This window comes from Lissotriton vulgaris, chromosome 2_1 (assembly GCF_964263255.1).
Source record: "Lissotriton vulgaris chromosome 2_1, aLisVul1.2, whole genome shotgun sequence".
Taxonomy (NCBI): domain Eukaryota; kingdom Metazoa; phylum Chordata; class Amphibia; order Caudata; family Salamandridae; genus Lissotriton; species Lissotriton vulgaris.
Genome location: NC_141687.1, coordinates 648138949 through 648166307, shown reverse-complemented (window position 1 = coordinate 648166307; position 27359 = coordinate 648138949). Strand labels below are relative to the sequence as shown.

The window sequence follows — 27359 nt, the reverse complement described above, 5'->3', positions numbered from 1 at the left end:
CGGGGAGTGAGTTCCATGTTTTGGCAGCCAGGTATGAGAAGGATCTGCCTCCCATGGTGGTCTTGTTGATGCGAGGTACACAGCCTAGGGTCGAAACATCGACGTTATTCATATCAATCTGTCCATGAAAAGTTGCAACATGAAATGAAAAATAACAAAGTTTGTTGTGACTATTGAACCCTAAATGGAGTGTTGATAATTTATGTTTTTTAGCATTGTATATGTTATTTGCTATGATCCTTCTATAATTCACTCATCACTTGTCACTACCAGTCACTGAAACTTTTTCACTCTATATGTGATTCCTTATCACTTTTGTTTCGGACAGCCATCCTTTATACTTAACTGATGCTTATAAATAAGAAAATATTTCAAATACTAAGAAAGGTGTTGTGTCTTTACAATTCGTTCATTGAATGTTCCCCTGCTATATATATAAAGACTTACTATTTGTATAGATGATCAAAGAAATTGCCTTACACCCGACAGAACCACTACTCTTGTTTCACTGGAGTCAAGCCAGTCTGACTGGTTAGGTGTGATGCCCCAAAAATGTGCCTAGGATGCTTGTTTCCCATCCAGGGAGAACCTGGCTTGGCAGTTCGGGCTGGACTGTTCCCATGGGGAACAGGGTCAAGACTGATTTGCATACGGCTGGGTCTAAGCTGGAATGGCATCTGGAGCAAAAACATGGATTTAGGCCCAGATCTCTGTGCTGGGGTGAATGTTTGATATTGACCAGCATTCTGTCCATCAGTTGTTCTTTTTTCCAATCTGTTTGCTAGCACACTTGCCAGTATCTTATTATCTGCATTTGAGAGTAACAAGGGTGTATATGAAGGCATGTCTCTAGGATCTCTGCCTCACTTCATAATGATAGAAATCGTGACCTTCCCCATGCTATCTGGGAGAGCCACCTCCTCGTATTCCTCTTGACACAACTCTAATAGTCTAGGGGCCAAGAGTTCCTTGAACTATCTGAAAATTTTTATTGTAAGGCCTCCATGCCAGTTGCCTTTGTGGGCAAACCCATCTATGACTGCTTTTACCTCGGTTAGATAGGGTCCTGTAGAAATTCGTGCATTCCTCCCTCTATTCAAGCCAGTGCGATGTCATCAAGGACGTTGTCCAGTTTCTTCTGTATAAATGACAACTTTGAGACATAAAAATGTTCATAGTAGGTTTAGAAGTTTTGTAGGATAGAGTTGTTACACGTTATTAGCGTACCTGCAGTAGACCGCAGAGTTTGAACCACTGTTCTGAGCTGTGTTCGCTTAAGCAGCCAGGCCAAGGTCCTGCAAGGGTGTTCTTTTCTCCCTGTAATTGCGAGGCTGGTCATGTTCGCCAGGATAGATGACCTCACAGTTAGGTGTTTTTTTAAATTGCAGCTTGAATTTGACCATTTCCTCCCTAGATGCATTCTGGGTCATTTCATAAAGGTGCTAATTTCACCTCAAACAAGTGTTGTTGACTCCTAATGTCTGAAACGACCCTCATTTGTTTTGAGATGGACACACCAAATATATAACCTTAAACGCCTCCCAGACAGTCTAGAAAGTGGGGACCGATCCAGTACTTATATCAAAGTATTCTTCAATGGCAGTCGCAATATCCACCCTGCAGGGCGTCTCCATCAGTGTCACTGATGGGAAGCTCCATGGTCTATACCTGTGCATATGGTCTGGTAGGTTAATAGTTAGCTTGACCAGGGAGAGATCCGAGAGTATGCAGGGCACGTGCCCGAAGGATTGGACCCAAGGGACAGTCTCAGCTACTTGTAGCCAAAAATCTATATGTGAACTAGTATCATGTTCATATGAGTAAAAGGAGTATGCTGCAGTGCTTCTCTCATCTCATGCCACTTTCCCATCAATCCGTCAGAGTCCTGACACTGGTGTCGTGTGTCAACGGATTACCCAACTTGTTGTCTATTCAAACTGTCTAGCCTGGGGTTAAAAACCAAATTGAAGTCGACGCCCTCATACATGGTCTCATATATGGTAATAGTCATTACTTTTATGATAGTATTGCACAATGTGCCTCAGAATTTCTGGTGAGTCAAAATTAGGCGCGTCGGAATAGGTGTTTAGCAGACAGCCCTGCATCAAACTGGAAAGTTATATACACCTCCCTGAAGGGTCATAGTGGGCCTAAAAGTAACAGAAAAAACATAACTTCTTTTGGATCAATGCGCCATCTCCAGCTGCATATATGCTACAGGATGCAAAATAGTTGGTGTTCCCCCATTTATTTTAAAATGAGTGATTACCTCCAGGAGCCAATGTCTCCTGGAGAAAGGCTGCTTCCACTCCGTGTCTTTTCTGGTAGGCTAGTGTCAGTCAGCGTTTTTTGGGTTGCGCAAGCCATCTAATATTCAAGGTAATACATTTGATTGTGCTAGTCAGTTAATTTGTGTGTAGTCTAACAATCAATCAAACAAAATGTCTTTATTCAACCAAAAATGGTCATAAAATCACATATATTAAAAACTATAATCGCATTAAAAAGTGCATAACCGTTCCAAAAATGCAAATACGATTATTTTTATTGCAAAAAAAATCCATACGTTCATTAGCAGCAAGGTATTGTAATTCAAAATACTAGGTAGTTCATAAGATCAATGTGACCTAAGCTATCTATACAGCTGATAGATTAAAATACAATACGCAATAGGGTCAGCAAATCGATTTGCTAAGGCTGATAAAATAAGTCAAATATTTGGTATTTCTATAAGATGATAAAAAATATATATATAAACGTGTACATTGCATAATGTTTCTTACCTTTTATAGCAGCAGTGATATAATTAAGTGAGGCCATAGAGATTTCAGGTGAGGCTAAAGATTGGATATCAGAGAGGCTCAAGCAGTGTTCTTTGAGCAAAAGATCACACAGGCACAGAACTCCTCTAAAGAGGTATTTACAGTGGTAAAATCTCTAACCACGATTACTCTAGATATCAAGCCTCAAAGGAGAAATGTAACATGCTAGCGACCTATCCTCATAAAAAGGTCGCCGATATCCACAGCTCCCTGCAGGGGAGGGTGAACAACACGGTCTTTAGTACTGGATCAGCATCTGGCTGTAATTCCCTCCCTATCCCACTTCACAGATGTGAACACAGTCATGGCTCAAACAAGTATCAAGGAGATTAGATCAGGATCCCCCCTAAATCCAGCCCCCCCCCCCACACATCTTGGCAAAGGTTATGGAGGCCGTTTTGCCTTCAATAGTTGTTGTGCTAAATCTCTCCCTGAAAACAGGCAATTGTTAAGCCGCTGCTAAAGAAATCGAACTTGGATGCAACCTCACCACAGAACGTTTGTCCAATATCATTGCTCCCATATATTAGCAAAATCTTGGAGAAGCATGTTAACAAAACCTTATCACAATTCTTGGAAGATGATCTCCGGTTACATCCTACACAGATGTGATTTAGCCCGCAGCACAGCACGGAATCCACTCTACTAGTAGTACCTGAAGAATTAAAGATGACTCTTGATCAGGGGGCTTGGCTCTTGATCAGGGGGCTCCGCTGCAATATGTTTGTTAGATCTAAGCACAGCATTTGATTCGGTTGACTATGGGCTGCTGGCACATAGACTAAGTCAAATGATCTTTCTCCCAGCACCCAGATGTCTTCGGTTGAATGCTGCGCTATATAAATATCAGATCAAATCAAAAGGGCATCCATGGTAAAGCATTGAAATGGCTAAGATCCTTCCTGGAGGAGAGGTCCTTCCAGGTTATGGAGGCCAACTTCCTTTCTGACAGAAAGCGACTGACTTGTGGCATATCACGGGGCTCGACACTAAGCCCTACACTATTCAATGTTTATATGCAGCCACTGGCTAACATAGTGCAGAAATATGGGATCTCTATCATCTCCTATGCTGACGAACCCAGTTGGTGGTGTAACTGGACCCAAGAATCAACTGTGAGTCAGGTCAGCTGGCTCCTTGTCTGGAACAAGTAGTTACGTGGCTGACAGGGAGCTGTCTAAAATTAAACGGAGATGAGACTGAATTGATGATCCTGGGGATTGCCGAGATACCCAGGCCTCTGGTAAATTGGCCACATTGTTTAGAGAAGGCCCCCGTTCCCAGTACGACCATTAAGAATCTTGGCTTCTGGTTGGATTGGGAGCTGACCATGGAGACCCAAGCAAGCAAGGAAGGTGGCAGGCACTTGCTTTGGGTTACCAAGAATGCTCCGTCAAATTCTCTAGCTCATCCCTGTACAACTAAGGAAAAGGGTCGTTCATTCCTTGGTCACCTCATGGCTGGATTACTGAAACTCGCTCTTCTTAAGCTCACCTTAATATGCCATCAACAAGTTGCAGGTAGTCCAGAACGCAGCGGTCAGACTTGTGTCAAATTCCTATGAAAGAATCAGCAGCGGTTCATCGCAGAAATCTACTTAGGTTCCTGATTGAGGTGAGAATAAGGTTCAAAGTACTCTGCCTAACACACAGGGCTATAAACCACAAATGGCCCAGTAAGATTAGGAATCTGGTGTGCCAACATCTTCTCAGCAGATGTTTGAGGTCCGGCTTTGAGCGCCTGCTAAAAACAACCAGATTAAAAAAGGCCAGATGGGGGAAGAGCTTTTTCCCACTTTGTGCCCATGGTGTGGAATTCAATCCCGCAGGAGATTAGATTCACAGCCTCAGAGGTAACATTCAGAAAAAAGCTGAAAACTTGGATGTTCACATGTTGTAACTAATCCCTTACCTGCTCGCGGTCATCTCATTAGTCCACTTGCCCAGCGCTGGGAAGCCTTTGGGTAGCCATGTGCTCTATAAATCCTTTAACATTAACATATATCCAAGGCCTTCTTTATGTGACGAAAAGTGCTTGTGCAAAAGGATGGGGTGTAAAAATCAAACCATTAGCGTAAGATACAGTGTGAGAAATAGCATAAAACGTAAAGTTGTTTGGGTTGAAACATCACATGGGAATTTTCGAGAAAGACGTAACCTAAGAGCCAGCCATAGGAAAGTAAACTAAATGATGAATTAGATTTAATCTCAGACTTGTCAAGTAAAGTCTATGCTGAGGTTAAATACACCATATCAAATAGGGTTCAGTACTAGAAGCGATAGATATTTTCATATAATTAATACTGGAACATGAATCAAGAGATTTGTATTGTCCTGCCTTCTTCACAATATGAAAAGAAACTCTTTCTCATCCTTTTCATTGTCTGAGGTCCTATTTTTTTCAGGGACATTAAAAATATTGGTCAGACCCAAGGTGTAAAAGGTGTGTTTTTTACATAGGCCAGCCATAGGATAGCATTCACATTTTCAAGATTTAAGCAATTAGTCAGAACTTCACTTGATAGAACAGCCCAGGGGTTACTCCAGAGTTTTGACCACAATAACAGCTGAGCTAAATTATTAGCAACCACAAAACTAACTCCTGCTTCCACATGTGTAATGGGAGTTAAGGCTGGTTTTGGTAAAGCTAAAAGTCTAGCTAAAACCTGTTTTCCATTGTTTTCGATTTCTCAGAGGTTATGTAACCCCATACTACTTTTATATAGCCTAATCATTTACTTAAAAAGTTTATTGCCCAATATTTTTGCAAATCGAAATAACCTTTCCGCAGCAGCGCCCATCTTTTGTATTCTTTGGTTGATTAATCCCTCCCACGACCTATTCGCACTAATTAAGAGGCCCAAAGAGCAAAAGGGGATACTTTCGGAATCAGGATGCCATTAATAGATTTTTTGTTTTGTTTTAGTGGATTTAGGAGTAGGACAGCGGTTCATAATATGATTTTTTATGATTTACCTTAAGGCTAAGACTACTCCTAACATTATTTAAATTATCTAAAAGACTTTGCAGGCCAGTTGATATTAACCCTAGAAGAACAGCATCATCCACTTATAATGGAACTGGAACTACACGAGAACCGATTCACAGAATATCTTCAGTACATACCCCCAGAGATCTATTAAGAGAATTAATGTAAAATAAGAATAAAAATGGGGCCAAAATACAACTTTGTCTCACTCCTCTGGTCGCCTTAATAGGTTTAGTGCAATCCTCTGTGTATAAATAACGCACTTTAAGGGATGTATCCCAAAGTAGTTGTTTAATTATATACAACAAACTCTGGTCAACTCCTGAAGCATTAAAACACATCATTCCATCCTGTCAACAAAGTCAAAGGCACAGGAGAGGTCCAAAAATGTCATATGAAGGGCATCTCTCCATACATTGACATATTTGCCCCAGAAAAAACGGAGATTAAGAGCTTGCTCTGTCGTTCCTAGATTAGGTCTAAATCTGTTGTGGATTGGTGAGAAAAAGGACTGTGTTCAACCCATTCCTCTAATTTCCCCAAAATAACGTTTCCCAAAATTTTGGTGGCACTTTCAATTAGCACAATTAGTGTTTAGCAGGCAGGCAGGTTCCTACTACCCTTTTTAAAGATTGGGATTATAGTAGCCTCTCTCCAAGGCTCCATTAGGGTGCCTCTTACAGCAGCTCTCAAAACATTTGTTAAAAGAGGGGTCCAAAGATCGATGTTATGCTTAAAAAGATCAATTGGAACCCCATTGGGACAGGAGCCTTGTTGTTAGCTGCAGACTGAATAGCTCCAATAACAGCAAGGAGACTTAAAAGTTCAACCAGCCAATCTCCTTCAATATGTAGGGAATCAAGCCTAATATCCTTGTCGCAGCCCAACAGATCTTGTACAGGATTAAAAATTGTTGAAAAATTAGATATCCAATTCTGTTCCAGCATGTGATACTCTATACCATTTGGGGAGTTTTCTGTAAACATGGGCCAATTTACAAACTCCCGGAATAACCTAGCATTGGATGCTTTTCCTAGATCCTCCCAAGTTGAGAGTCTAAGCTCCTGCCTTCTTTGTTCAAGAGTTTGCTTATAATTTATCCTGGCTGCTCTTATCTCCTCTATGATCTGTGGGGCTTTCTTAATAGCATTCTTTAATGTTTTAAGTGCTGTAGTACAGTTGGGACTAAACCAAGAATTGTGCAAGTACTCTTTGGATGGTTTCTTGTTAGACAACTCAGCGGCTACACATTTAACACATTTGGTAAAACCGTCCATATTCCTCGTTGGAGAAACATCCGGGGAAAGACCACAAAAAATGCGGTCCGATGTCTTGATAATCAGATTGCTTAAGAACTTATCAAGATTGATGTTCCTCCAATTTATTTGAGCTCCTTTATTTGTTGAGTAATTTACCTGTAACTTATTGGAAACACCCTCTTCTCCTTGAGAGCCCTTGTTCAAACATGTAGTGATAGGATTGTGTTCACTAAAGGTTGGAAGAGATAGTGAACCAAGTCAGCAGTTAAAAGGATAAAATCTATGGTACTCCCTCAACTTCTGCCTATCAACATTGGATGGCTTATGTTGTTGTTAGGGCAACAATCAGAGGAAAGATAAAAATTCTGAGATAAAATTATTTTACTTACAGAGTCACCATATGCGGAGGGTATAAATGATTAATATCACCCCCTGAAGGTTTGAAAACCTGCAAATACGATTCCATTCAATAGAACATTTAGTAATATTTAAATCTCCTCCCAAGATAACTGAACAATCGTCCTTATTTTGTCTAACCCTAAAATCTGACAACAGCTTCCCCACATCTTGAACAATCTTGCAGAGAAAAAAAAAAAATTAACAACAACCACATTTAGCAGATGTTTCACCCATAATTATACAACTTGGTAGTATGGACCCGACACTATTAGAGTTACCCTCAGATTCTTAATGGAATATGAAATAAAAATGGCCATACCTCCCTTCGCATTCCCCACAATTGAGGGAATCGCTTGTGAGCTTCATGTTTTATAGCCATTTATGGGATCAATATCCCACGTTTCTTGACAGCATACAACATCATAATTGTGCAGATAGGTCAACCAGTCTTCATTATTTGCTTTGTCCCTAAAACCTGCAATGTTCCAAGACACAAAAATGGAAACCCTACCCTCTATTAGTGTTCGGCTTTGGACTACTTACATATCATATCTGGGGGACTGAAGGAGAAAGGATATTTACCAGCCACACCCTGGTGGCTAATTTCCTGCACACTGCTTGCTAGGGTTGGATGTCAATCCTTTTCTGTAAGCCCTGATAGCATTTCAAATAGGTTAGGATGAATAAAATTCTCCAAACCGGGCTGGGGGTAGTAAGGGTTATGTATATGCTTATACTGCCTATAAGAGCCTTGGTTGAGCGTGGGTGAATAAAAGAATCCCAAAGGGGTAACTCTTAATTTACAGTATGCTAGGTTGCCAGATGGTAGACGGTACAATGAAAAACTTACCCATTCGGGGTCTATAAAAGTTTAAACTATGCAATCTCCTTTATCAGATTTTACTGTGGGGCCAACACATTTAACTCTATGGGCCATTATAATTTTCACAATACCAAAAGGGTTACAAGCTGCGTTAATCCTGCACCAATGGCCAGCTTTATTAATAAGACTATCACAAGACTCCTGAGTTCCTTCGACTAAAGGAGGGACTCCCATTATAATCTTTATCAGCCCAATCTGCTACTGCGTTACCCCATGACACAAATCTTGTCCATTTGTATGTGCTGCATATTTCACACCTGCCAATGCCTGTGGTAACGCGAGCGCCTCTATTAGAGCCACTAGGAGATTTATATGCATAACAGGACTCCAGTCTGATTAGAGGAAAGCTCTCCTACTCCATCTCATAATGCTGAAATGTACAGTGGTAGTCACATAAGCTGAATCTGAACAAAACGTGATGAATTTTCCCTCTCTTTGCTAGGATTTGCTATCATGGCTATTAATTTTGCGGCTTGTACCGAATAGTGTGCTGCTAGTGTTAGCTGCTCTACTGTTTTGAGTGTATCTAAAAAATCATGCTGTTGTGCTTTAACTACTGCTCCACCTGTGTCTTACTCCTGTATCCTGGTCAATAGTAGAAGAACCATCAGCAAAATGGACAATTCTATCTGCTATAGAATCCTCTATTGCTTGACTAGATGAGTGTTGCAGGATTCACTGTATGACACTTCACAACCTTCAACGATAGTAGTCACAGTATCACCTCATGTCATGACACTCTGTGTAGTCAGAGTAGTCTTAGCCTTTTGAATGATACCAAACAATGCATGCTCTTCATAGAGCGTTAAAGGTGCCCCCATAACAGTAGGGGTGCACTTCTGCACTACAAAGGCTGCAGTAGCAAGAGTTTGCTCACAAGGATAATGTCGTGAAGAAAGGTGCATGTACGGTAGATAAATTACCGCGTCTATTGTCGGACCATAATCCGTTAATTTTGAACCTATCTTCTACTTTGAATAATCATCCAATCACGACTTGGACGTTTGAAAGGGCTCTGTTAAAGAATGAAAACTATTGTCAACACATGAGGGGGTGGATCCCGGATTTTTTAGCAGATAACCTTGGAAGTGCACCTGTAGCAATAGTGTGGGATGCTCTTAAAGCTTTCATAAGAGGCGAGACACCACAATTCTCGCTTAGGTCTAATAAGGAAGAGAAACGCCACCTAGCTGTACTACATCATAACTTGGGTAAAGCCGAGGCGGATTTGATCGCTGCAGCTCAACAGGGCCAGGTGCTGGATAGTGCATTGGCTCAGGTAGCCATCGCGAGAAATCTTATCACAGAAATAATAGTGGAAAAAGCCATCATTAAAGCATCAGTTAATAAGGAGAAAGTATATGAGCTGAGCGAATTGGTTGAGCATCAGCTGGCGGTGCGTACTAGAGAATAGGCATCAGCAAGTACTATTAAAGAAATCCAAGACCCCAGATTAGGCTTAAAATCAGAACCACCCGAAGTAAGGGCCTCATTTCAGAGATTCAATCAAGACCTCTATACAGAACCCATAATCGTGCTGGAGGACCCAGATTTATATTTGAATGTAAATCCAGGGCCTAGGTTCGAGAAGAAAGATCAGGAAATGCTGGATGAGTTACCTAACTGGGATGAGATCCTGCTCTCTTTAAATGCGCTAAATAGTGGGAAAGCGGCAGGTCTGGACGGGATTCCATCAGAGTTCTATTTGAAATTTGCTGATCAATTAAAAACAATAATGATGGTTTTATTTGCTCATATATTTCAGGAAAGGACCCCCCCCTCACCTCATGGTCAGAAGCTAAGATTGTGGTCTTCCTGAAAAAAAACAAAAATCAGCTCGATTTAGGTTCATATCGCCCAATTACCCTGATTAATGGGGACTCAAATCTATTTGAAACTTTTTCCGGCTATACTGGCACCAATAATAAATAAAATAGTGTCAAAACATCAACATGGGTTTATACCAGGAAGGTCAACAACTGACCATGTTCAACGGGTGATCTCGCTATTCGATTATACGGAGTCAACAGGAGACCCTATGGCGCTTATCCTCCTTGACGCGGAGAAAGCGTTTGATAGGGTCTCCTGGAGATTTTTATGGACGGCAATGTCTCACAGTGTAATTAATAACAAATTCATCATGGCTACTCGAGGGCTATATAATAAGCCGAGCGCTAGAGAATTGGTTAATGGGCTCCTGTCGGAGAACTTTGCGATCACGAGAGGAACTAGTCAGGGATGTCCCTGCTCACCTCTTTTGTTTGAGATATATATCGATCCATTTATTCGATGGTTGGATAAGTGTGTATCTATACCACCAATTCAAATACGAAGTTATAACACCAAAACCTTGGCATACGCCGATGATATCGCGCTTGTCACTAGAGACCCTAATCTAGCCATGCCGGTGATAGAAGAGGAAGCACACCTATTTGGATTTGTATCTGGATATAAATTGAACTCCAACAAAAACCAGATTGTGATGGGGGACTCCAGAGTAACGGAGGGGGCCGTATATCTAGGCGTTACAATAAGTGGAAAAATACAGAATATTGTGATATCAACCTAAACCCATTAATTTCTCGAACTAAGAAGGAGCTGGCCAGATTGGATAATTTACATCTGACTATAGGGGGCCGCTGTAATCTGATTAAGATGCTTTTTTTGCCCCGATTTTTATATTTCTTTAGGACCATTTGCCTTGAGTTCTCCCCCAAAATCTTTAGGATTATTGACTCTATGCTCTCAAGCTTTATTTGGGGATATAAGACTCCCCGACGGGCCCTTAAACGGTTGGTACTACCAAAGGAAAAGGGAGGTTTATTTCTACCTAACTTCAAATTGTATTATTGGGCCACCGTCCTGACATATTGCGCCAAATTGATTTCGCACGATAGTATTAACGAAGAGATTCCGTCCCCTCAAGAACTTATACTAGGAGAAGATTGTGCTGGTTGCTTTTGGTGAAATACCAACGATAGCTACTTTAAGAAAGTTAAGTTTAAAACTATTGTAGGGGCTTATAAAGTGTGGAGCAGTGTTCGGAAGATTTTGGGGTTTGGGCGATTTTCATTTTATACGCCAGTGAGCAGTAATAATGATCTACCACCAATATTTCATGATAGCTGTATAAACAGATGAGTCTCGGCAGAGATGGTGCAGCTGGGCTGCTTTTATAAACAAGGCTGCCTTAAGATGTTTGAAGATCTACATGAGGAATATAATATTAGCCATAGGGACTTCTTTAAGTTTTTGCAGGTCAAAGATTTCTTAACAAAGAAAACCGGCGGGCGAGAGAAATTCCAGAACAATCAATTGATTGATAATTTGTGTAAAAAAACGACTCCCAGGATTGGGGAAATTTATGAAATACTGAATCTAGCCTCTCCAGATGATATGGATAAACAATGCGCTGTTTGGCAGGTCCAACTGGGAGTACATATTACAACCCCCGCATGGCATATGATTTAGCTCTAAATTTGCTAATGTCGATAAAGCTACAGGCACAATTTTATAAACCTTTATTCTCCCTGTATTACAAACCTAAGAAAATCGCCAAATGGGGAACAGGGAAGGGAACGACATGTCCTCGTTGTGCACTATATGGGGCTGATATTATACATATGTTTGCTACATGTAACACGCTTACCAGCCTGATTAAAGATATCTCGGAATTTTTATCAGAAGTATGCCAAATAAGAATAGAAATTTCAACAGAGGAAATCATGCTGGGGGTAGCGAATGGTGAACCGCAGACAAATACACAGGGGTTGGTATTTGTGGCCATGGCAATACTTTGACTTAGTATTGCCTCAGCCTGGCTAGATCCTAACCCACCTGTATTCCAACAATGGAGGGCTAGGCTATTAGCGACTTGTAGTCTGGAAGTGGCAATTTATAGAAACAAAGGTGCTAAAAAAAGATTGAGGGGCATGCGGATCTGGACACCGTTCTTGCTGTGGATTCAGAGACATACATGAACGTATTTTGTCTGTTTATTTCTCTTTCTATTTTCAGGAAATGCAAACTATATTGGATTAATTTCGGATTTATGAATGTAATAAGTCGTTTCTTTTTGACTTGCTCTTGGTCGGGGAGATGGGGGGAGGGGTGGGTGGGAATGCATTTATTGTGTAAAAATTGTCAATAAAAAGATTTTTTTAAAAAAGGTGACCCCATAACAGTAGGGGTGCACTTCTGCACTGCAAAGGCTGCAGTAGCAAGAGCCTGCTCACAAGGATAATGTCGTGAAGAGTTGTGACGCAGTGGCCAGGGCAGCTGACTCCGGAGCGCGGGTTTCCCGGTTCGATCCCCGGTACCAGCGGCAGATTAGCCCAGCACCCTGCAACTCTGGGCAATAGCTCGCTTAATCTTCCCGGCGGCCCCCAGGGCCTTTAGCCCCTTAGAGGTGATTAGTTTGCACTTTTCAAATTCCGGGTTTATAATGTCCTCTCATCACTGAGTCCGACAGTCCAGTGAAATATGCAATGGGTTCGTGTCCTAAAGGATATTTCTGCATAAGGGCAGCTGTCACCGATTGACCATAGCAATGGCGGAAAAAATAAAACTCCTTTGTATAATCAGGAATTCCCAAAACTGGAGCATTTGTCATTTCAGTCTTCAATTTCTGGAAAGTCCCCCTCATTTCTGGTGTCCATATTATCTTGCAAAACATGTGTGCATCAACATACACACTTTCACAAAGCGCACTACTCTAAGACATCTAGGGTTCTGATGCAACATGTCTATTTGAACTAAACACTGTGAAAAAACTTATTGAAACATAATCCAGTGCATTTCATCATTCATTTATGCTTAACACTTGTATAATCTTACAACACAATACATGAACTGTCAGATGTTACATCAGCTCTTTCCACCATGTGTATATATACATGACTCATGATAACAAGAAAAAACCTCCTTCTAAGCTTCTTGAGCTTCTCAATGCATTTCGGGCTTTCACTAGCCCTTCGTCAGGGTAACTGAAAAATACCGATGTGTTGTACTTTTAACGCATTAACTGCAGCGGTTTTTCTGCCGCGGTGCGGGCGTTCTGAAGAGTGGGCGGGGCTGCATCGGACGTTGGCCGTCGGCAGCACTAGGGAGGTAGTGCTGCCGTTGGCCGACGGCAGCACGCAAGGGACACCTACAGGAACAGATACAAAATGCTGAGTAAATAAACCATAAATACATCTATTATCCATTCATCTGCAAACATGGCCATGAGTGATGTGGGTTTTTTAAGCATGCCTCAAAGCTCCGTGTTACCCTCATGGTTTGCTCGCTGTGCAAATCCAGAAACAACCAGTTAACAATCAGTTTCCCCACATACCGAGAAATGCATAGCGTAAGACCTCCTACTTGCAACAATGACAGCCGTTGTATCGGTTAACCTCCTCACAATGCTCCCACGATTCTAAGTGAAAGAAATACCATACCATACTATATTCATGGCTCTTAATTTTCAACAGGAAAAAGTACTGCGCATAGAATACCCAAGCGCAAACAAACACTTAATAAGCAAACAAACGTGCTCTGCAAAGTCTCTGTGTGTGTTAGTCTTCCTGTTTCATTACCTGTGTTTTCGAACTCCGATATTAATAGTGTGGTGACGTGTGTGTATACTCGAAAGTATGGAAAGACTCAAAAGTATGGAAAGAGACTCTTGTGTGGGCCAGTCCGCCCGTCGACCCCAGGAAGGGCTCCTTAGGGCCACTCCAGGCTTGAGGAGGAGGGCTATGCAACCCCCTTCCCCATAATATAATTTCACAGATGCAATTAAAATAAGGAATTCCATCTAACCTTTTGGGGCCTCTAATGGCTATGGGAGGGGGGCCGCACAGCTCCCCTCCCCTTAAAAGTAGTTGTTGGCCTCTGGGATGAGCTCGAAGGCTCAGGAACAGGGGCAAGCATGCCCCCTCCCTTTACAGACACAGCCCCTGGGGTAGGCTCCCCAGGGCTTATAATAAATAAATGCGCCCCAGTAAACATTTTTTTTTTTTTGATCCCATGAGACTCTTGCTTGATTGCATCTTTTTGTGCCATTTCTTTTTCTTTTTTTGTCCTGGAGGGAGCGGGACTAGGTGATCGGATTTTCCCTACCCTTCCCCTATATTTTTTTATTTTATAACTTCAGGACAGTGGACTTAGTTCCCCGAGCCCTGTAATAGATTCCAGCAACATTTTCCTCTTGTTGTGGCAGCCAGTGAGAGCACTCTATCTTGCGTGAGTCTGAGACTTGCAGAAGCCAGATGACCCAATGGAAATAAAGCTCCCTGGCCAATCGGAATGCTCTATATTTAAATTGGCGCTCCTGCAAGACAGAGTCTCTGAGACTCTCGTGAGCACAACGGTCCAATTATCTATATTTAGTTGGCCCTCAATATCTCAAATGCTATTGAACGCATTCACACTAAGTCACGAAAGCACAGTCTTCATACCAAGATCCTGCTTACTGCTGAATGTGCTGTAATTCAGTTGAGCAGTTTTTGATGCAACCTTCTCAAAAGAAGTCTTTGGATAATGCATGGAGAGTTAGCATTTTGGGACACTGACCCCTTTTTTCCTGCCCCTACTTGATCAATCACCCTAAAAAATTTCAGGAAGGAGCGGAGGTAGATTAACTTTTTGGGAGGAAGGTTTTGGGAAGATTTGTCAAACTGGGCCAAAGTTATTAGCAACCCCAAAAACGCTCCGTCTATGGAATAGCAGACCTAACTACAACTACCTAGTTGTAGCCACAATAAGGTAGTATGTATCCGTGTGTATATAATTGTGTGCGGAGTGTAATATTCTATTTATTAACATTGTTGAGAGTGGGGAGGTACCATAATTTACTAGAAAAAATGCTTATGACCTTAGTAGTAAAGTACTATGTACTGTTACTGTTGAGATCATTTATACCATTTTTAAAGTCCTCTGTTACGTTAAGGGTGTGGTCATCAACCTTGCATTTGGTATGCAAGTTATGGTTTGCATGGCAGGTCTGCAAACTAGGAGTTGTCGAGCTAATCACAAGGGCGGAATTTCCAGGGGCATTTTTAGTTTTATTGTGAAATCCTAGCTTTTGGCTTTTTTTTTCTCGAGGAAAATACTGTGAGTCTGTGTGTGTGTGTGTGTGTGTGTGTGCCAGGATATGTGTGTGTGTGTGTGTGTGTATGTGTGTATGTGTGTGTGTGTGTGTGTGTGTGTGTGTGTGTGTGTGTGGGTGTCTGTGTGTGTCTGTGTGTAGATTTATATATATCTACACACACAGACCCAAACCTTGCCAATGAAATAAATGTGCAAATGTAATAGTAAGCACACATTCACAAGTGTATTACTATAGTACAAAGGTCAAATTCCATTTTATTACCACAATATATTCTAACTGATTTGTGATAACAATGTTTATTGCCTCACAGATCCAATTTTTCTATCTGTTTACATACAAAAACGGGCCATACTCTGGAGGTCTATTTGCTGTGATTCTATTCACTGCATGCGTTTAACCCCTTGTGCTCCAGATATGGTAATATAACTTTGTTTAAAACTATTCCACTTGATGACACAACAGCATGTCATAAACCATATGTGCAGATTCATAGAGAGTAGCATGCTATTGATTACCATTGTTGAGGGAGGGCAGGGGCTTTACGACCCTCTTCTAAAGCATGGCCCCTCTGCACACAAGAATGGTGAAAAAAACACACTTCACACATATTCCATTAGAAATTAATGTTTGAAAGAGAGCGATGGCGGACTGACGGACGCCGCCAGTACGGAGAGCGGCTACTGCGAGGGTCTGGCTACGTCAGGCTATGTTTGAATGTGAATGGCTACTGTTAAAGAAAAAAAACTCTCTTTCCTGAGCGAACGAACCTGAGACACACTCGAAAGGATCTAACAGGAATGATTTATTTTGACTCAAATGTCCGACTAAACAAAAGAAGATACAAAAGTGAGCTCGGCCCGTATCAACAGTTTGTGCCAGCTGACGGCTGGTGGTGATTGCATTGCATGGGCGGTCCCGGCTACGGCTCTGGCGGTTCTGGCGGCGGCGTGTGGCGTGTGAACGGGGAAGAGTGGCAGCAGAATCCTAATATCTACGGGAATTGAGTCGAGGCACTGAAACCAGCGGAGGTATCACGGGGCAAAGGGTGGTGACTGCAAGCTCCTGAACATTAAAACACCAAAAATATTTTTAAAAAAATACTGAAACTAGCTGAAGTGCGGCAGGGGCAGCTCACCTGTTCTCTGGGACGAAGGCGGAGGCTCCGAGGCTCCAAGGGAAGCAAGCAGATGAGGCAAACTAGGAGGCTCTGAGCAGAGAGCAGAGAGGCTGATTGAGAGCCGAGTGAGCCGTAGGAGACGGACACGAAGGAGAATCGTTAAAACTGCCCTCGTGGGAGACTGTGGGAACTGCAAGAGGGGGCCAAGGCACTGATCTGGGGGTACTAAAGCGAATTTCTAAACAGCGAGGGCTGGATGTGGCGTCTGCGGCTGATTGAAAGCTGAGTAAAGGCAATACTTAGGACCATCCGACTTCGACACATCCCCCCAAAAGTTCAAGGGGCTGGACGGCGTTTGGTTTATTTAATCTGCAGACTCACTGGGGGTTAAGCTTGGGCTCAGGCTTTGGATCTGTAACTGCTTCAGAGAGACTTGCTATGGCACCTAAGCCCCCGACGACTACCAGGATTACACGTACCACGAAACAGACGGGGCTGACTACAGGATTGGAGAGCAATCCTGTATCTGCAACAGTAGCTGTAGGAACTGCCATGGAGACGTTTGAGGCAAAAATCCCCGATGTTGGAAAGAAACCAGGTAAACTGGAGAAACCTGCACCAAACGTCGGTAAGCCACCTAACTGTTTACCAGCTTTACAAACTCTGCCAACTCCTGTTAAACCCATTGCGGTACTTGATAAGAATGCATCAAATGTACTCTCTAATGATTCTACAACAACACCAAATATCTCTCTTGGGGCACAGGGCAAAACCATAGCGAATCAAACAAAGGGGGAGAATAATGCTATAGTTATTGTCTCAGATACTGTCTTAGAGAGTGCACTCAACACCACCTTGAACGGTGCAAATACAATATCACTAAAAGGCTCTGTACAGGCTCAACCAGCGGTTCATCTAAAGGCTCTTGTGGACATTAACATTAACTCTAACGCTAATGCCAAAGCAAACGCCGACTCTTTTCCACCTATGTCGGCTTCTATATCAGCGGTAGTGATATTGGAAGACTCCGGCGATAAAGAAACAGCTGACGGAGAAGAGATGGTAAGGCCGGTAGGGCAGTTGTCAGCTGTAGGAGAGGAGACAATAAAAGATGTGGCAAGAGTAGCTGAGACCGGCTGAGCTTCTGTTTGAGCATCTGACTGGACACTTGGAAGATACTGAAACGGATGAGGATTATATTGATTACCCTGAACTTGGTAATTACACACCTCCGTGCTCAGCTAAGGAATTTCTGAACGCCATAAGGAAAGGAAGAGGTAAAAATAAGAATAAGACGAAAAAGATTACATGCAAAACTAAAACTACTACAACAAAAGCAATAGCAGAGAGTATCCCTATAAGGAAATGGGCACAGGCTAAATCTTTGGCATCAAAGCCTTCTGAGGACAGTCTCTCCGGTGCAGCTGCTATTTCAGGGGAGACAAACTGCCTTGCGGATGAGATTTCTTCTGTGGTGGCATTGATGAAAGAAACTGATAGTGTGATTGCTACGGCGGAAACAATGGGCGCTCTGTCTTCTCCTCTTCCTACCTCCTAAATGTTAACACCGGGGGTGATCTCCACCCCCAGCTTGGTATCTGGAATATCCGGAATACCTGAACCAGCTTCAGTTACAACCGCCAGTCATGGCTTAACTGGGGTAGACTGCACTAATGATATACCCCCCCTTAAATATATCTCGAAATGAAGCATCCACTGATTGTAATCTTCACGGGGAGGTTTCCTCGTCATTTCAAATGATCCTGCAACTGCTCAACGAACAGAAACATGAAGCGCAATCCCACTACCAGCAGATGCGGGATGACAGTAATAAGACTCAATCAACGCTACATGAAATGTCTCAGAAATTAGGGGCTATATCTCAAGAGATGGAAGAACTACAACAAAGGGTCGTCTTAACAGAAGAAAAAACAACCCGCTCTGAAATAACAGTGAACAAGCACGAGGCTCAGATCTGCCAAATGCAAGTCAAACTCGAAGATTTAGCAAATCGGCAACAAAGACAAAATCTACGTGTATTCGGCATTGCGGAAGGGGTCGAAGGAGCCGATCCAAGAGCATACGTTGTTCACTTGTTTCAGAAAGCTTTCCCAGAGTTATCAGATTGGGACTGGGACTCACAGATACAACGTGACCACCAACTCCCTCTGACCCAAAGAAATAAAAACAGTCAGTACCCGGGCCCTATCTTGATTTTTTTTGGTAATTTTCTTCTTCGCCAAGCAGTCTCATCAAAAGCAAGACCAAACACCCCGGTTACTAGTGACTTAGTCACGTTCTTCGTACGATCGGATCTAAGTAAACTCACGATGGATCGTCGATGGAAACTTCGACAATACATTGACCCCATCAAGGAGCTGGGAGGTCAGGCTTACTTGCAAGAACCAGCTAAGCTAAAGGTTCTAAAAAACAGATGTTCATTTTACTGTATGGAAGAAAGGGAGGTAGAGCAAATAATGGATCAATGGAAATCGGAAAATAAACAATGAAAAAATCTTTGATCATCAATCAAAATTAGACTGAATTAAGTCATGTATTGGTTAGTGTGATCGGATTGGGGCAATAATTAAGAGAATCAGCAGCTGAATCTGAATATATTACTATATTGTGATAAAAGAAACAGTTAGATAATATACATGGTCTGGAGTTGGTAACATTATACAGCTGGATCCTCGCGGACGCAGCTCCGTCTCTTTTGTTGCCAGTACAGCGGCAGTTGGGTTAGTATATTTGGGAGGGGTATCCTTTCTCAGGAGGAGGGAAGGGGTAGGAGGGGAGGGGGGTCAGGAATGTTTGGGGGGAGGGGGGTTTTGTTTGGAAAAAATAGCACAGGAGGAAAAGTATCTTAAACAACTAGAGATAAGTTTATTATTTGTTTTAACTACACATAACGACAGGATGTATTTGAGGTTCTCTCTTTTTGTTAAATGTCTCGAGTAAAATGCTTAGTTTGGAATGTTGCAGGATTAAATAGTAAAAAGAAAAGGCATCTGGTACGGGAAGAACTAGCCCTGTATAAACCCAATTTTGCATTTCTATCAGAAACACATGTAGCCTATAAAGATAAAAAAATCTTGAGTCATTTGGGCTTAGAGGTGCTAACCTGTTCCAAGTTTAATGCTTCAATAAGGGCGGTCGCCATCCTTAGGGATAAACGGCTTAGAATAGACATTAACAAAACTGCCTGTGATAAGAATGGGAGGTGGGCCATAGTCCAATTAACTATTGAAAAAAGTAAACTGGTATTTTGTGTTGTCTACGGGTCAAATTTTGATGAGGCGTACGTATTTGACCAACTGAATATGGAACTGTTGCAATGGTCAGGAGAATTGTTTATCATGGGGGACTTTAATTGCATAATGAATTATCAGATTGACACTACAAGGGGTAATTCCTTTCAACAAATGCAGAGAACACGGGCCGCCATTCTTGAGCTAGGGCGTTTGCATGATTTAAAAGACGTTTGGCGTCATGCCTTTCCAACTGCGCCTGGCTACACATATTATTCGGCTCCTCATCGGCTCTGTTCCCGCATTGACATGGTCTTGGCTTCTAATAGAATAGCAAGTACTAGTACCATCGAACTCTGTCCTAGAATTAATTCTGATCACAACCCAATATTACTATCATTTGATATTGAACAGAAATACACAGCACCTCGACATTTCTCCTTCCCTAGGCATTTATTTACTAATACTCTATTTATTTCACAACTGAAGGTGCACATCTCTGATTTTATTAAGTTTAATCTTGACTCTACTACATGTCTTATGGTATGGGACTCTTGCAAGGCAAGCATACGTGGGTTTACTCAGCAATTTCTTCTTCATCAGAACTCAGAAAATCGCAAGAAAGACATAACCTTGGTAAATGACATTCTATCAGCAGAGTTATTATTGGCAGATGCCCTTCGCCTACGGACCATTAGCACAACTGAATTAGAACTGCGTCTGGGACAGCTTAAGTCAGCCATTAAAACCACCTTCTGGGAAAAAAGCAGCATAAAACTGCATAAAAATCAAATCACACAATATGAAAGTGGAGATAAAGTCGGGAAACTACTAGCTTTTAAAATAGCTGAGGAGAAAGCTACTACCTTGATTAAAAATCTGAAGGGCATTAATGACACTATAATCGACCAACCACTGCAAATACTAGAAGAATTTGTAACATTCTATAAAAAATTATATACTCCTGAGATCTTCCCTACAGCAACATCTATCCAGAATTATCTGGATCATTTCCTCATTAGACCTAATTCCCTCGGGATGGACTCACTCTGTGCTCAAATCAGTCAGCTTGAGATTAGACAAGCAATTTTCTCTTTGCCATCTGGGAAGACGTCCGGTGAGGACACTATCCCAGTGGAAATATATAAGCTGTTTGCTGAGGAACTTATACCACTCTTTTTTCAAGTTATTAATTTCATTGGGGATAGTAGGAAAGCCCCGAACTCTTGGAATACGGTAAAATGTGTTTTGTTTTTTTTTAAAAGGGAAACCACCGGATGATTGCGGCTCTTATCGCCCTATCTCTTTAATTAATGCAGACGCTAAAATTTTTGCAAAGGTGCTGGCCATCCGACTAGCACCTTTTATACCCAAAATAGTCAGCCCACACCAACATGGGTTTGTCATGGGCAGGGATACTACAGCACACATCACTATGGCGGTAACTGCCTTTGATATAGCGGAAAAGGAAACCTCCCCACTCGGTATGATCATGTTAGACGCAGAAAAGGCATTTGACCGAGTGGGGTGGGAGTACTTGTGGCTAGTCATGGGTGGGTTTGGCTTTGGGGGTAAATTCCTGAATTGGGCCAAATCTTTATATGATAGGCTTGACGTCAGCTCCTTTTTTTATTACTCGTGGAACTCGCCAAGGATGTCTCTTTTATTTGCATTATCAATAGAGCCATTTCTCCAAGCACTACAACTTCAATCTTATATCATTCCTTTTAAATTTGGCCCGCATACACTAAAAATCACAGCTTACGCTGACGATATTGCTATCTACTCAACTGATATCGTAAAAGCTATGCAAGGCATTAAGGTAGAAGCAACCAGATTCGGGGATGTATCCGAATATAAATTAAACATAAATAAAACCCAAATAATTGCCAACTACAAACCGGGGAGTGCAATTATTGGATTATGTCAAACGGCCACCTATCTAGGGGTTAGAATCACTGCTCAAGTTAAGAATATAACGAAAATAAATTATAATGAATTAGTTAAAACTACTAAAGCTCTATTAAAAAAATGGCATAAACTACCCTTAAATATCATAGGCAGAATTAATCTGATACGTATGATAATACTACCAAAATTCCTTTACTTATTCCGCTCTATTCCTTTGGCTTTAGGTAACTTATTCTTTAGAATCCTGGAATGTATCTTCAGTAGTTTTATATGGGCATATCATAAAGCCCGCAGATCTATGACTCTTTTAAAAGGGACTATAGAAGCCGGAGGGCTGAACTTTCCGGATTTTAAATTAAACTTTTGGTCCGCTTATGTTGGACGTATGAGATACTTAATTAATTCGGAAGGATCAGACAATCGACCTTACTTTTTAACGTTTATGTTCGATAAGGATGCTAAGTTTTTTCTCTGGAGGATTAACGACCCTAATTAAAAAAGCGTATGGTTCAAGACCGCAAGAGATTTGGTAAAAATCTGACGCAATATACAGGCTTTTTGTAATTTGACTTTCTTTCACCCTAATTTAATTTTATGGGGAAATCCGGGCTTACCCGGGATATTTAACGATGGAGCCGCCAATATATGGCAAGCGCATGGAATAAAAACACTTGGAGACTTATATGGCGCACATGGGATGTTGAGCTTTGAGAGCCTTAATACACTATATAATGTTACGGATACTATGCGATACAAGTATATGCAAATATATGATTTCCTGATTCGAAAAATGCAGCTTCAGAGTATCTCAGAGCCCACTGTTATATGGGAGAGCCTGTATTCTCAAAAGAATAAGTACCTAATAAGTCACTGTTATAAACGCTTCATTACATACAGAGTTAGTGATTGTAGTATCTTGGTGGAGAAATGGAGTAGGATGCTAGGGAGTAATATTAGTTCAGCAGCTATCAACAGATCTTTGGGCAATATCCATAAAGTCGTTCTCTCCTCAAGTTTAAGATTGCAACAATTTAAGACAACTTGCATGCTTTTTCATACCCCTGAAAGAATTTCTAAATGGGCTTCTAACAGTAGCTATACTGATAGAACTAAATGCCCTAAATGTTCGTTTGCTGCGGCAGACTTGGTGCATATGTTGTATACTTGCCCTAAGATATCTGAATTTTGGACATCGGTCGAGAATGTAATGAAATTAAAATTAGGATGTACATTTTCCCTGGATCCTGCTTTAGTTCTGCTTGATGTTAATATCGCGAACACCACAAGTCTATAATTACAATCATGCTATCGTGCGCAAAACTTCTAATCGCCCGCGCTTGGATTTCCCCTACACCCCCACACTTCATGGAATGGTGGTCATTACTTAATGAGATTCACTGTATGGAATCTACTCTGGCTAGGATTAGAGGTAATAAGGCCTTGGTTAAATTTGATAAGATTTGGGGGTCTGTTATTTGCTGAAACAAATACTTATTCAAGGCCTACTTAGCACATGAATATTGATTTATAATATTTGCCTGCAACATGAATTACACTTGATGTGTCTGGGTCTAATGAGAATTCATTTATTATGATATGTTTATCCTGTCCATGATCTGAAATTCTTTTTTCTTCTTCTTTTTCTCATTGCTATCTTCTTGATATGTTTGTTTTTGATTACATTTCTTTCCTGTGCTGCTAATAAAAATGTTGAAAAAAAAAAAAGGAAATACCTAGAGTCAAATAAAAGTGAATGGCTGCCCCTTGAGAGGTTTCTTCAACAAAACCCCACAAACAGTAGTGATAGCATACAATGTGATAAGCTATGCACAAATAATAATAATTAAAAAAGTAATTATTTATATCAATCTGGTATTACAATAGCACAGCTTAACTTACATTACCAAATGCTGAAATCGTATATGTATATTCTTTGTTCACTAGTTTTTCAGCCAGTATCTGCCTCTGCACAGCTCTACATCAACCCACATGCAGAAACTGAGCTAAAGACCCCGAAATTGGACTGCAAAATGGAAGTGCAGAATATTGCAATTGAATTAACTAAACCTCAGGTCAGTGAAAACGACCGTATATTCTTTGCTAGGCATTTTATTTTTCTTGTCATATGTGAACTATCAGCTCTGACTCTGTTCTACCCATCTTCGTCTAAGTTATCCACTTCATTTGATTGCATACATTATGAGCAGAATTGCCTTTGGTATTGTCGTCTCCTCTCTACCTTGATAGGTAACTACCATTAGTGCCTAGTTTTTTAGATCAATGCGAGACTGGTTATTCGTTCATAAATGTTTAGCACTATCTTGTTGCAAGAGACCTGCTCCTTTCAAGGCTTCTTGGTCAAGTCATGCCACCCACAGTAAAGACGTACTTTTTTTCCTCCCTGTTTGTGGAACCCAGTCATAGCTGGACACAGAATTTCACAGAAGCAAGTAAGACCTCTTGAACCTTGGCAATGTTGTCCTATTTACGATTAATACAATGTAAGTATTTCTGAAAGAAGACAGTTTCAGGGGCCCCATGTAAAATGTATTTCTAATTAGAAGTATTATCCATAATCCCCAACAGTGATACCAATGGACAACTGTGTCCCTCAGTGTGTCATGGCCGGACTGGGAACAGCAATCAGCCCTGACAGGTTGCTGTTCGATCAGCCCTGGGCGGGGAGAAGGCGCGGGTGGCCGGGAGTGGGGGGGGGGGAGATTGGGGGTGGATTTGGATGCAAGAAACAACGCTCTTCTTTTCTTACAGGGGGTCGATATTGCACTGCTGCAAGACCGCCTCCCTGTTAGAAAAGTGGCCCCCGTGGCTACAAATCCAGCCCCTACCCCTCCGGCCCACAGGGGAAATGCCAGGTTCCCTCTACGGCCAGTCTGGCCCTGTGTGTGTTGTCAGTTCTGAAGCACTACTCATCACACCCACCCCAGGTGTCTGGCTTTAGAAAACAAAAAGCTAATATTGTAATACCCATGATGAATTTAAGGCAAACCAGTTTACTGATCAAAATGTGGGGTACTGTGGAGGAACAGTCTGCTCCCATGCTTATACAAACTTTCCCCTATTATCTACTACTGAGAACAGATCCTGATCTTTGATGCTGCCTTCTATAGTGATATGGGTCCTTGCTAGTATTGCCTTGTAATAAACTGCAAATGCCTAGGAAGCACCTATTTCACAACGGACCACAGAATATTCTGATAGTTTTCTGCAAGCCATCGATTGCCTTAAATTATTTCCTATGTTGAGACCAATCATGGGGGCACTGGGCAAGCAAATTATTTTCTTTGTCTCTTTTGACAAATTGTTTGCTAAGGATTGATTCAAACCAGATTCATACAGTGTTTTAATCCGATTTTTATGGAAAGCAATGCACAATACCCCCTCTCTGTCCCTCAGAATCCATTACTGACTGAGATACAAATGACATCAGTTACAGTCAGCCAAGATTATGAATAAATGCCATCGGATTGCACTGGCAATGAAAGGCAACAATGAGGAGGTTAGCAATATTGGCCATCAACAAGAGCATTAGCCACCTTGACTAGAAGGTGACTAAAATAACCAGCAAGCAGTCAGTGGATTAGGAATATATGTCCCAGACCTTATCAGTTTAGATTGACCTAAAGTTCATCCTCTCCGCTCTTATACATTCCCTGAGACATTACCTCAACTCCCTTCTTTATTAATTTATTCTTGTGATGTCTCATTTTCTTTCAAGACAGTACCCATGCAGCAGTTGCATGCACATTCATATGCTTTCTCCTCCCCACCAAGCACATTTTCACATACTATTCATTCCCAACAGACATATCTTCTCAGTCTCGCATCTTCACAGTTACAGAATCTCCACACAGACACAACACCAGCCACCACCCACGCCTATACAGGGTCATCCACTCCACCCTCACACTCCTGTACCCCTGTGCATGCACATTCCCCAACATACTTACAATTAGGCAGTAACGGATAAACATCATATAGCCTTAATAATCGCACTATGTATGTTATAAGTGCTCTTCAGTCCCAAGTCTGCTGCCAGTGTATTCAACAGGTAGTCCTTCAAATATGAATACCTAAAATACATGATTTTGGTAGAGGCACTTAAATGCCAATGAAGCTCGCCCAGTAATTGTGAGCTTAAGGTCCAATGTGAAAGTCGATCCATGATTACTGCAGTATTCAATCCACACAAGTTCTTCATTGATAAAACATTATTTAAGCATCTTTTCTGAGTAAAATTATTTTATACATCGATGCCATTTCTTTGCGAGAATTTCTTTAAGGTTGTAAAATTACATTAATATTTTATTATAACCATCCTATTTTGAAACACACAGACCACAACACAATGTTTCATTCTTACATATAATTTTTTTAAACTCATAGTTACAGAATCTAGCTCCATTTGTAATAAAACATTATTTATACTGTTCCAAAGGATTTTTTTTAATATCAGCATGTGCACCTGACTCATTTTACAGCACATTATAGTATGTAATCTAATGATATAGGTATTGTCACTTATATTAATACAAGTGCAAAAAGATAAACTATAATATTTGGCAGAGGATAGGTTCATAAAAATGTAAAGACCAACTTTATTATTAGATTCTGAATGCTTATAATTCGTAGCCCTGAAAACATCTAAAATCATCACTCATTTGAACCTACACAAGTATTATTTTTTGTTTGATTGCAAAGAGTTAGATAGTTCTTATATAAAGTAATTTGTATATCCAGTCTTCCTAAGTAGGACAATCAAAAAGAACCGCCGTGGATTTACAACAATTACAGGACTATTTTGTCACTTTTATGAATGACTTGGATCTCACCACCAAGTTTTCCAAATCTCATACCATGGTAGTGAGCCCCATATCTTTAAAAATTAAGATCTTACTGCTCTCAAGGAAATCCTTGGAAAATATTAATGCCCTTAATTATATGTGCGTCTTTTTTGACAGCCTGAATTCTTGTTTCTCTCTAATTTCCCCTAAAGAGCATTTATTGTATAGGACAGTTGCTCCTTTTTCGATTTTAGCTCTAGATTGGGCCAGAGACCACTTATAGCCATAATGAAAATATACATGGCCAAATGTATGTTGGCTGTCTTTTATGGAAGTGACATCTGGGGTTACTCAGAGCTGTCGAAAATTCAGACAGAATTAAACTGTTTCATGAGACGTTTGCTATCTCTTCCCCAGAGTACCCCTTCTTTTATTCTCCGTGGGGAATTAGGGCAGGGATACATCTCAGACAAATAGGCCCTTCATCCATTGTTGAGGTGGATTACAGTTTGGGTCCGGAAGGAAGCAGCTTTTAATCAGAGGAATTTCACTCCCTACGGTCATCCGGAGCATATTATTAAAGGCAACCTAGGGTGGATAAAATCATTTCTTGACCCTCTTACAAGCATAGGTGGAATACTGTGAACTTCTGAAACATCCAGTTAGTTTCTAGGTCTAACTAAAACTGTCCTGATCTCGCAACCCTATTTAATATCTGTCGCCAACGCTAATCGGCATTTCCTTCTAACTAGATTTAGGCAGAACATTTTCCATTTATTGCTAATAGTTCCCAAAGGATGGTCGCCAGTGAAAATTCTGGACCGGTGTGCC

General features: G+C 41.2%; 1 protein-coding gene across 1 annotated transcript in view; it reads left to right on the top strand.

The window, feature by feature from the left end:
- VPS13C (vacuolar protein sorting 13 homolog C) overlaps positions 1–27359 on the top strand; it is a 2437235-nt gene that overhangs the window by 359253 nt on the left and 2050623 nt on the right. Inside the window, exon 13 of the mRNA XM_086955811.1 lies at positions 23671–23798. Coding sequence (XP_086811937.1) covers positions 23671–23798 — 128 coding nt within the window. The remainder of the gene's footprint in view (positions 1–23670; positions 23799–27359) is intronic.